This window comes from Apis laboriosa, unplaced genomic scaffold (genome assembly GCF_014066325.1).
Source record: "Apis laboriosa isolate Shangri-la unplaced genomic scaffold, ASM1406632v1 scaffold9_cov152, whole genome shotgun sequence".
In the NCBI taxonomy this organism is placed as follows: domain Eukaryota; kingdom Metazoa; phylum Arthropoda; class Insecta; order Hymenoptera; family Apidae; genus Apis; species Apis laboriosa.
This window is the reverse complement of record NW_025224966.1, coordinates 6,787,236-6,799,534: the sequence shown is the minus strand read 5'-3', so window position 1 is coordinate 6,799,534 and position 12,299 is coordinate 6,787,236. Positions and strand designations below refer to the sequence as shown.

General features: G+C 32.1%; 2 protein-coding genes across 2 annotated transcripts in view; both read left to right on the top strand.

The window, feature by feature from the left end:
- LOC122719867 overlaps nucleotides 1-12,299 on the top strand; it is a 51,218-nt gene that overhangs the window by 31,450 nt on the left and 7,469 nt on the right. The gene's annotated exons all lie outside the window — the stretch shown is intronic.
- LOC122720031 (zinc finger protein 665-like) lies at nucleotides 9,043-12,249 on the top strand. The gene is made up of 2 exons (XM_043946434.1): nucleotides 9,043-9,713; nucleotides 9,787-12,249. Exon 2 carries the CDS (start codon nucleotides 9,863-9,865, stop codon nucleotides 11,573-11,575), a length of 1,713 nt encoding a protein of 570 aa, XP_043802369.1. The 5' UTR covers nucleotides 9,043-9,713; nucleotides 9,787-9,862; the 3' UTR covers nucleotides 11,576-12,249.

Below are 12,299 nucleotides of genomic sequence, written 5' to 3'. Positions count from 1 at the left end.
TGAATACTATTTTGTAATAAAAATTTATAGAAAATTATAAAAATATCCGTTTAAGTTATTCTAAATTATTTTGGTTAAACGATTTGAGATGTAATATTTTTTAAGTTATTGGTTATTCTCAGTTTAATATATTTTTAATAAAATTAATTTATCATGTGTCGAAATACAAAAGTGATCATCCAATAATTTCACACAAATGACGTGAAAATACATTTAAATATTTCAATTGTTTTAATATAGTGTACATTAAATGACGCAAAAGTAAGTTACATTTTTCATGTATTCAAATGTTATGTAAATCATGTTTTCATATATTTTTTATCAATACATACTTGATTATTTCTATTTTAAGAAAAGATAATGTTATTCAACTAATATGTAAAATAATTTTTTTTTTTTTTACGAATATTCAAAGTTTTGTTCTTTTAGACTAAACAAATTTTAAAAGTTTAGAATTATAATTACTTTATATTCCATAAATAATTATAATAAATCACATGTTTTTCTCATACACTGACACATAATATCCTTATTTCAGAGGAGAAGCTGACTCAGAACAGCAAAGAAATTCAGAAAGAAATTCGTCTTATTGTTTAATACAAGTTGATTTACAAAATCAGGAGAAAGATAAAATATCAAAAATATCGAATCAAATTTCACGGACGAATTCCACAAAATCAGAAATTCATCTGGAAAAATCACAAAAAACAAAGTCTTTTCATTCACACGAGCTCTAAAAATTTACAAGATTTTACGAGAAATCTAAAAATTTCAAAAATAAATTTTCAAACAGCCTTGTTGAAAAGAGAAGAAATTAAATCAATTATTCCAAAAAAGGACGAAGTTAAGGTAGATCAAATATTGAATAATATCAGAAACACTTATCCGTTTTGCGAAAAGCGATTCGATAACGCGAAGAAGGTTGAGAATCACGTAATTTATGTGCATAGAAAACTATATGCAACATGTATAAAAGAATATATACAGCTCGAGCATTGGAGGAACACAAGATAATTCATCGATCGGATTATTTCTTCGAGTGCAACATCTGTCACGTGAAATACAAGAGCGAAGACAACTTGAAGAGGCACAATATGCGAAATCATAGCAATTACGAGTCAAAATACATATGCGAGTATTGTAGCTACAAATTGAAGACAGACTTGACTCATCACATGAAGAGATCGCACGTCTCAGAGTTACAGATTTGTCGATTCTGCGAAAAGAAAGTGAAGAATATGAAGGCACACGAATGGAGGCATCAGAAACGTGACAAAGAAACAAAATACGTACTTGTTATACTCAAGATACGTTTATTTTTTTAGTAAAATATCATGTTGTTGTAATGAAGATTTTGTTTGAGGTTGTGAAAATTTGATGATGTTATTAAAAGTAATTTTCAATGGAAATTTAAGAAATTGTTTGATTCATATCAATTGATATGTATGGCAGATATATATTTAAAAAAGAAAAGATTAACTACAATGTGTGCAAAGGTATTTTTTAAACTTCTTATGTAGATATATGTAGATATATATTCTTTACACTCTAAGTTAATTGAACAATACAAAAGAATATTTATTATAAAATAAATATAAATAAAAATAATAACAATTCAAATGATAAATGAAATGGAATTGAAAATGTGTTGCATATTAATATATAATGTAAGATTATAAATAAAATGGAAAATATTTTTGAATACTGCAAAATTATTTATAATAAGTTGAATTTGAAATATTAAATTCTAATATTATCATATACATATATATTTTTGTAATAATAATGAAGAATATTTTTGTATATTTATATATATTCAAATCATTATCTTTAGAAATAAAGTCGTGAGAATTATTAATTTCAACATATACAAAAATTCAAAATTTATGATTTGACGTATTAAAAAATATTTATCTTAACAGATAAATTTGAGATTTTATTTCAAATTATTCTTCAGTATTACAGGAAGAAGAAGACACGTTAAGTTTATCAAAGTTAAATTTTATTGTTATATTAATAAATACTCCCATAAAAATACTTCATAATTATACCATAAATATACATGATTATTACCCTTTCATCTTCCATTATTATCATCATATTATAATAAAAATAATTCAATATTCTTTTTTTCTACAGTGTAATTAATACATGTGTAATGTGTCTTTGAAACACACATCCGAGAAATCTTATCGCACAATCCAGGGTTCTAAAAGAAGAGCAAAATCAATTTTTAAGAAATTTTAAATATTCCAGGTGCATGTTCTCGTTCTTGGTTTAGCAAAAGTCAAAAAATAAAAAAAAAAAAAAAATAAAAAAAAAAAAAAGAAAAGACAAATCACCTTATCCTCTCACACACCTGATCCCAAAAAACGTAATCGACTGACTAGCTTTGTGGTTTTTTAGGTACAATGCGCTAGACCCACTCGCTCCAACTTTTCTGATAGTAAAGCTAGAAGATAATTACTTTCGGATACCAACGTCGCTGAGCGTGTTCATGATGAAGGAACCGAATCCCAACGGAGAGACGAACGCCCAATCGCCGAAAGACGACGTGGAATCGGCGAAAACGAACAACAACCAATTGGAAGAGAAAACGAAGGATAACACGAGCACCGACGACCCATTCGACGATCTCGACGACGCACCCTTGGACTTCCGGAAGAGGCAAGAACAGGAGAAGAGCAAATCGAGCAAACAAGTCCCAAAGAAGAAGGTGCACACCTGCGAGATCTGTTACGCCACGTTCGACCGTAAGAGCAAACACACCAGGCACATGTTCAAGCACAGCAACTCGAGGCCCCACAAATGTGCCATTTGCTCGAAAGGGTTCAAAACCACGGCTCATCTATCCAGGCACATGGAGGTTCACGACGAACCTGTCAATTTGCACGCGTGCAGCCTGTGCGACTTCAAAGCGCGCACCAAACCCTACCTTAAGATCCATTACATCAGAAAGCACACGGAGGATTATAATTATAAATGCGATCAATGCGGAAAGATGTTCAAGGTGCAGTCGGATTACACGACCCACGTGAAGGATCACGACACCGAATCTTGCGTCTGCGATATATGTGGCTCCTCTTATCCGAGCAAAAGCTCCCTCTACTTCCATAAACATTACAAGCACAAGACTAAGGTGAAGAAGTTTCAGTGTCAGACGTGTAAGAAGAAGTTCAAGACGCAGAAGAATCTTGACAGTCACATGGAATTGCACAAGATCAAATACGTTTGCGAGCAATGCGGTATGGAGTTCAAGAGCAAATACGGCCTCACCAAGCATCTGAGGACTCATTCCGGGGAGAAATCTTATTTGTGCGCGATTTGCGGGAAGACATTCGGGTGTTTGAGCTCGCAGAAGATCCATCTATTGACGCACGTCGGCGAACGGCCTTACGTTTGCGACATCTGCGGGCAGAGCTTCACGCAGAGATCGCCCATGATGCTGCATCGCAGGAAGCATCCAGGGGTGCATCCGCCGCCCCCACCGATTAAAATAACGAACCTACTTCATGGTGTACAGGACAAAATAATCGTGAACAAGAGCAGCAAGTAAATGCACAAAATCAGGTGGACAATGTACATTCTACTTTTTTTTTCTTCCTTTTTTTTTCTTTTTTTCTTTCTTTTTCTCTCTCTCTCTCTCTCTCTCTCTCTCTCTCTCTCTCTCTCTCTCTCTCTCTCTTTGTTTGATGTAAAGTTAGAATGTGAAAAGTATGGTGAACGGGAGGATCGATTTTTCGAACGATTAATGTTAATGATTTGTTAGAGTGAAATTATTCTTTCGAGTTGAAGCGTTTTCCTGTGAAATTAATTGTATTCCATTAGGTCGTTCAATTTTGAGGGAGGTTAATAAGAAGTTTTTTGTGGGATCGTACAACGTGTACAAGTATTAGGTCGACAGACTACGTCATGTTCATCAGTCTACGTGATACGTAAGTTCTTCTTTTTTTAATTTTGAGAAAAATAAATTTGATTGGATGTGATAAATATTTGAAGTAATGACAGATACATTGCAAGATAATCTTAGATTTTTAGATACACAACGAATTTATTAATTATTAATATCGATTAAATTGTAACGAGTTGTATAATAGAATGTTTTTTAGCAATTCCGGATCATTTTATATAAGATATTTAAATTATTCTTTTTCTATTGATCCGTAATTACAATTAATTGTACATATTTTGTTCATACATTTTTTCCCTGTTTTTCTGCTCACTTATAAAATATCAATTCATTTGCTTCTAACATTATATCTTTGTTGGAAAAAATTGTAAGCGTAATTTTTAAATTTAAATAGCTTGTTTTAATCCAATTTTGTGTATGTCGATTCAAGCGAAATAAATGTGATATTTTTGTATAGTCTTGAAATATTGTTTCCTATAAAAAAATTAATCATTTCGCTTGAACAATTTTTAAAATCATTACCATAAACTTTGTGATGATAAAAATGTTAATATTGAATTAATTATTAATTTTTTTAACGAATTTGTTTAAAAATTCGATGTTTAAATTATTGATACACGTTTAATATTTAATTATTTTTGTTTTCGATTCGTTTAACAAACTAATATATTGTATAGAATGATTGTAACATATGAAATGACGTAAATGACGAAAAACTTTTTGACGTAAAAATTTGATATAAAGTTTCAATCAAAAACGCTAAAAATTGATAAGCATGTAAAGATCATAGCTAATATAATATATCATATTGAAACTTAAAAAAAAAAAAAAAAAAATCAAATTTTGTATCGACAAAATGCACGTAAAAATAACTTTTATATAAGTGTAACGTGAAAAGTGTAATATAGATATTGATTTATTCTTACGAAAAAAAATTTATATTACTTGTAAATTTGAAAAAAAGAAATATATAGATACATATATATAAATATATATACATTTCTTATATATATATATATTTCTATATATATATATATATTTCTTATGTATAAGATTATGTAAAATAGTTTTTACGAATTGTATTATTAAGAAATAATGTACAGAAAAATAATTTTTTAAATTAAGAGTAACCTTCTTATTATTAGTTTGTTATGTTCTACTAATTCATTATTTTTCTTTCTAGTGGAGAAGAAAAAAGAAATTAATCGCTAATACATATCAAAATTCAACTTTCAACGTCATTTCTTTCATATTTATAATTAATTATAATTAATTTTACATTTCATGTCCGTCATATATAATAAAGACTAAACCAATTGTAATTACTTACAACAGGTATCTTTAATATATAATTATAGATCTATAATTATTTTAATCGTTTTCTTAATTTCTTTTCAGTAAAAAAACAAAAACTCTAACAATTTTCAGCGACTAAGATAGAACCTATCCATAAGAAGAAAAGACGTTCGTTAATTTCTCTCCTAGCTGATATTCCGTATGTTCTCCACGAAATAAATAAATTATCGCGATATTTTTCCTCCGATTAACATAATTCTTTTTTATTTTTAGGCCGTTACCACGCAATCCTTTTGTACAAACTCTTGTGGTGCAAAAGGTCGATAAATACTTTCTCCTGCCTGTCGAGGAATCAGTATAAAAGCAACCGGAAGAGGATTCTATCGCGACAAATATTTGCATCAAGACTGAAGTATATGAAGAAACATCTGAACAACAACTTGTCGAATCTCAATTACAAGAAACAGATAAACGAAAAACCATCCATATCTTTCTATTCAAATATCTTTAATATATCTTTAAAAATCTTATTTTTAAAAATCACTGATACAGTGGAACGACGACATTCTAACAATGAATCTCAAAAGACCATTCCTGAGGAGCCTCAAAAAAATTATTCTCAACAAAGCTCAACTTTTCAAGGAGCTATTCTCAACTTCAAAGTATACGAATAACATCAAAAAGCACGAGCAACGAACAGAGTTTTTCGTGCAATTACTGTCCCAAGATATTCAGAAGGAAGGATTGATACGACTTTGCACGACAACAGTGGAAAGATATACGAATGCATTCATGTCGAAGAGGAGCAACATATGATCAAGATGCACAACAAGTGTTACAGTTGTTCTAAGATAGTTGCTTCATAAATATATGCAGCAATATTTGCTCAATTATAATTGCGAGATTTTCGGAATTGTGTTTAAATACAAAGCCTCGTTTTTAAAGCATCAAGTATCGCACAAAAATCTTATCGATTTTTTTCGATTTCTTTCATTCTTTTTTTTTTTATTCATTGATATCGTATTGCGATTGAATAAATGAACTGATAGTATTGTTATGATAATTTATAAAAAAAGAGGCCTTTAATATTATGTATAAATAGATGTTATTTAAGTTAGATTCATAAAAATAAGAATAGCTCAGAGAGCTTTAATTTTCTTGTTGAAAATATTGAATTCATATTATTAATGTAATAATGAAAGTTTTATTAATAGTATTACTTATAGATTAAGCTAAAGAAGAAATATTTGTAATAATTGTGAGTATACGCGAATAGGGATTTATTGTAAGTACAAAATAAACAATAGTAAGTATTTATCGTTTTTATTAAAATGTATATTGTATATTATTATTATATTTTATAAATTTTTTTGTATTGTTAAAAATTATAATGTTATAATGTTATAAATTGAAAGTGATATGCAGTGTCCTACGTAAGTATTATAATTGTACATATTGCATAATTTTTGCATCAAAGTTTTCAAAAATATTAATCTTTGACAAATATTTAGAACTGAACATTTGGATGAAAATTAAAAAAATACAAACAGTGATAATAGTGATATAATAATATTCTGAAGAATAGAATTCTAATATATTCAAATATAAAATTTAAAAGTTTACTTCTTATTTTCAGGTGAGTCTTTCTTTTATGAATCTTTTTAATTGTTTTTCTTCTTCGTTTTATTCTAATTAATTTATATTAATATTTCTAATGCGAAAGTATTATTTTGTGTAATAACAATAAATGAATCAATCATGTAGTTATTTGAAGTTTTTCTAATTAATTAACATTTAACGTTAAAAAAAAGTTATGAATTTTATATTTCAAAGAAAAATTTCAAGAATGATCTGCGTTCTATATATTCACAAAAAAAAAAGAAACATTTGATTATTATAAATCCTTCATTATATTTATATCAGTAATGAATAACGATAAAAAAATATTGCAACGAGTATATAGATTATTTTAATCAATATTTTAATCAAATAATCAAAATTATTTTTTATTTTCAACGAAAAGTGAAGGTCTCAATAACATGGCGATTACTAAAGTAGAATATATGTGATAACACAATAAAAATTGGATTTTTTTTTATGGACAATAATAAAATATGATAATATTTAATAATAAGTAATTATATTTACTAGCATTAAATTATTTTATCAATTTATCTATGGTATCAATATTGACGATGATAAAGATGTTCGTGATATTTCTGTTTTTTAGTCATTCAAGTATTTCATCATTAATTAATAAAAGTTTTTCAAAGATTTTATTTGAAATCTACTATAAAATTTAAATGTTTTAATCAAGCTTTTGTAAATAACAAATACGATTAAGTTATATATGTGAATATACAACCACCCTTAAAAATTATAATGAAAATTTATTCTAATCATTTTTATAATATTTATAATTAAACTTTTTACATGTAAAGAAATTAATAACTTATTTCTTAATGAGATACTAACATCAATAATGAAATTGTTTTACCAACTGCAAATAGAATATAAATTCAATAACTTGTACATAATCCTATAATCATTTAACTTCCATTAGAATGCAAGAAGAGAAAATAAATGTACAAGTCTTTTTATCCAGAATTTCATGGATGTCTTAAATCTTACTGACTGATTTCATTCATGTTTTAGGAAATCAACGCAGCATTTAACATCGAAGAGCAAAGCCATCGCTGGTAATCAAACGAGAAACCAATTAAAATCCTCGTACAAATCGTCGAACATTCTACAAAGAAGAATCCTGTTTCGAGCGTCGAAAAATCGGAAACGCAGGAGCAACAGGCGTTTGAACAACCCTTCTAATCGCACTGAAACGAAAAATATTTCCGCCAATTATACAAATTTCAAACAGGGGAAAATAAAGGAGGAGAAAATTACTAGCAATTGTTCCGAGAAATTGAAAAGTAACGAGAATTCTTCGCAGCAGGACGATCTTTACAAAAAGCTTCACGATGGCACCTATACCTGCGACATTTGCCAAACTACTTTCGAACAGAAGAGCAAGATCCTCCGCCATATTACCAGCAAACACAGCTTCCATCGACCGTTCAAGTGTTCGACTTGCGACAAAACGTTCAAGTACAAATGCGACTTGAAGGCCCATCGGTTGGTCCATCAAGATATCGATTCCAGTTTGTTGCATTGCTGCGACAAGTGCGATTACCGGACGAAAACGAAGAACAATCTCAAGTCTCATTACATCAGAAAGCATACCGATGATTACAAATTCGCCTGCGAGCATTGTGGGAAACGTTTCAAGATGGAGTGGGATTTGAAGTTTCACGTCGGGACGCACAGCAATTCCCAGCACATGTGCGACATATGTGGAAAATTTTACACGAGCAGTTATTCGTTGTACAAGCACAGAAAGGTGGCACATCTGAACGAGTACAAGTTCCAATGCAACGTTTGCAACAAGAGGCTGTTGACGCAAGAGAATTTGGACAATCACATGCAACAACACAGTAGAACGTACGAATGCAAAGAGTGTGGAAAGGTGTTCGCCTCGAAGAGGTATCTGGCGACGCACACGACCACTCACACAGGTGTGAAACCGTACACGTGCAACATCTGCAAGAAGAATTTTAGAACGTCTCATATGAGGAATACTCATCTCTTGACTCATTCTGCGGAAAGGCCGCACATTTGTGATCTATGTGGACAATCTTTTAAGAGGAGATATTACATGATAGAGCATCGAAGAAAGCATCCTGATGCTCATCTGTCCTCGCCTCCTGTGCCTCTTGGGAAGAGAAAAAGTGTCATCGAATTGGGAGTTAATACCGTTGCTGGATCAGAGATTTCTTTGTAACATAATTTTTATCGGGTGTTATTATAGATCTCGCAATAAGTTTATCTCTAAGCTTTTGTACTTGTACTATCTGTCTATGCTTTAAATAATCTTGTGCCATTTTAATCTACGTTCCGCTTCAAAGGAATGCTATATATAAATCGATCTAAGATCTGAGAAACGTAAAGTGTATGATAGATTATAATAACAGAACAATGTAATATTTTATGAAAAATGTAAGAATAATTAATATTAACTGTGTTAGAAGACTGTAAGACAGTCTTGTATGTATAGACCGAAATTCATAAAACATGACGAATATTTTCAAAATAATCTGTATATAAGTTTCATTATGTAAACGCGACTATGTAACTATTTTCATATTTATTTATCTCACCCAATAATTTTTTAGTATATTTCTACAATTTTTCTTTTTTTTTTTTCTTTTTTTTTTAATTTTATACGATCACCCTTACACTTTAATTCGTTAAACATTCTACAAACACTCGTACAAACTTCGAACACGAAGGCAGCAATGAACAAAGGCAATGTAATTCCTTAATTAAACAAGATTAATTTTAGTGCAGATTAAAAAAAAAAAAGAACTCATTCCAAACCTTCCACACCTCGCGTATCTCACAAACACCACAAACTTCTATTTAGACACAATTGCATAGACGACTTAGATCAGCAGTAAGTAACGCCTGTGTACAAATACGGGAAGCCGTATTTCGAAAGTAATCATTCCGTTTCAATTGTGTTTTAGGGAAGGTGTCTGCGGCAAGAGGATCCTCACCACGGATTCCTCCGGTCGGTTCATCGTTGGCAAGGACTCGACGCCCATGCAACTTTGGCAGCACGTCGATTCCAATGGTAAATTGCACTATTCGTTGATGCCCGCGTCGAACGACGCCAAGAAGAAACCGGAAGAAGAGAACTTGGACGTTTCCCCCACTCTCGTTAAAATGGAGGACGAGGAGCAACAGAGTAACATTGGGAATCGTTACGTGGACGATTGCGTTCACTTGTGCGAGGTGGCCATCGACTTTTACACTTGCGATAAGTGCAGTATGAAGTTCCCTGCGGAGAGCATGTTGAACAGACACAAGATCTCTCACAAATTGAATCTATCCCGGCTTCGTGGAAAACGTTCGAGCAATGGCCACAGGTTGAAAAGAACGTCGGGAAGGGAGTGTAAGAAATCGTCGAGGAAACGAAGATACGATTGTACGTCGTGTGACTTTAGTTGTGGTAAGAGGTGTTCGTTAACTGTCCACGTGAGAAAGAAGCACGGGCTTGCTTCGGTCAAGGAAGATTCGAGTAAAATCTTGTGCGTGATTTGCGAAAGAAAATGTGACACTCGATCTATCCTGAATAAACACATGGAGGGGCACAGGGACGGGAAAACGAGTTATTTCACGTGCAACAGTTGCAGTTTCTCGTGTAAAAGGAGCAGCACTATAGTTTCTCACGTGGTGCAGAATCATCAGAAGTCGGATATCGGGGAAAGCAACTCGAGGAAGAGGTGCAGGGTGGTTAAGTGCAACGATGAACCGAAGGAGGCGAAGGAGGAATCGAAGGAAACGTGTTCAGAGAGAGATAAATATGGTTCGAGCACCGCACCGTCCGAGTTCGAATGCAAAAGCGAGCCTTCTGTCACCACTCGCGCGACCAAGAAACAGGTTAAGAAGCCTGTCGAGGAACAGTGCAATCTCTGCGACTTCAAATGTTCGAAAAAGAGCACTTTGTACTCGCACAAACGCCAACACAAAATCATGGAGATCAGCGACGTGTACTCTTGCAACGAATGCATATTCAAGACCAATAAAAAGTCGTCTCTGTACTCGCATATAAAAAGGAAGCACAAGGTGGCGAAATCGTGCGCGTCCGATGGCCAGCCGCAATTATTCTACTGCAACCAATGCGACTACAAGAACAAGAACAAATATGAATTAAAAGTCCACGTGGCCAGAAAGCATACGGATGATTTCAAGTTCTCGTGCGAGACTTGTGGCAAGAAATTCAAAGTGAAAGGTGATCTGACTAACCACATACGTTTCAGCCATAAGGAACAACCGGTTATCTGCGATGTTTGCGGGAAAACGTGTCTGAACAGCAACTCTTTGTACGTGCACCAGAAATTCGCCCATTACAAGGCTAAATACGAGTGCCAGGTGTGCAAGAGGCGGATGGTCACTCAGGAAAACTTGAACGAACACATGATTAGGCAGCACGAGAAGAGGGAGAACGTGGTTTGCGAGGAGTGCGGGAAAACCTTCTCCAGGAACAGCAGATTGAAAGTTCACATGAGGATCCATACCGGCGATAAACCGTACACCTGCACTATATGCAACAAATCGTTCGCGCGTAGAACAGCGTTGAAACAACATTTGTTAATTCATACTGGGATCAGGCCTTATGTCTGTGACATATGCGGTAAGGCGTTCACACAGAAACCTGGATTGATCAGCCACAGGAAGTCGCATCCCGGCTCGCATCCTCCACTTCCTAGGGTGTTGATCGATCATATACTGAACGAAGTAATGAACAATTGAGATTGTTCAAAAATAATTAAAGTGATCGTTCAATACCGTGAATGGAAATGATGAACGTTGTCTTGTGCAATTAGTGTTTTTTTTTTTTTTTTTGATTTGTCTTATTGTTAGCGGACTATGTAAAGGATTAAGATACTTTCAAGATATTAAAATAGGGATATACAGATTATCGTCTGTGTTATTTTTACAGTTTATTAGCTTTATTAAAACCTCGCTATGGAGATTTACAATTTTATGTATAAAGGGTTACTTTGTATAAGTATCATTATAATGTACTGTATGTTGCTGAGAATGTAGAAGAGATGAGAAAAGAAATATTTAATTTTTCGTTTAATTATGAGTTAATACTTTGATTTTGTTTTTTGCTTCAACTATCATCTTTCTTTATCTAACGATTATTATCTATTAAGCCAACAATCTGAATTTCATCTCTCAGATTTTCTCTCAGTGACATAGAGTGGCACTTTGAAAGCATTGAAATGAATTGTTTAAATCTTAAAATTGCATATCTTAAATTATTTATAAAAGTATATATATGATTCTCTTGTTTCCGTTCTACGTTAGAATTGTTATTGAACAATTTCGCTCATTTATAACACTCCAGATGTATATAACTGTCTGTAAAACGCATTACAAGATCTTTTTTATGTAATATATCCAACATTGAATTGAAATATTGTTGTATGTACAATAGGATTTATAATCTTCTTCTAATCTTCATTAT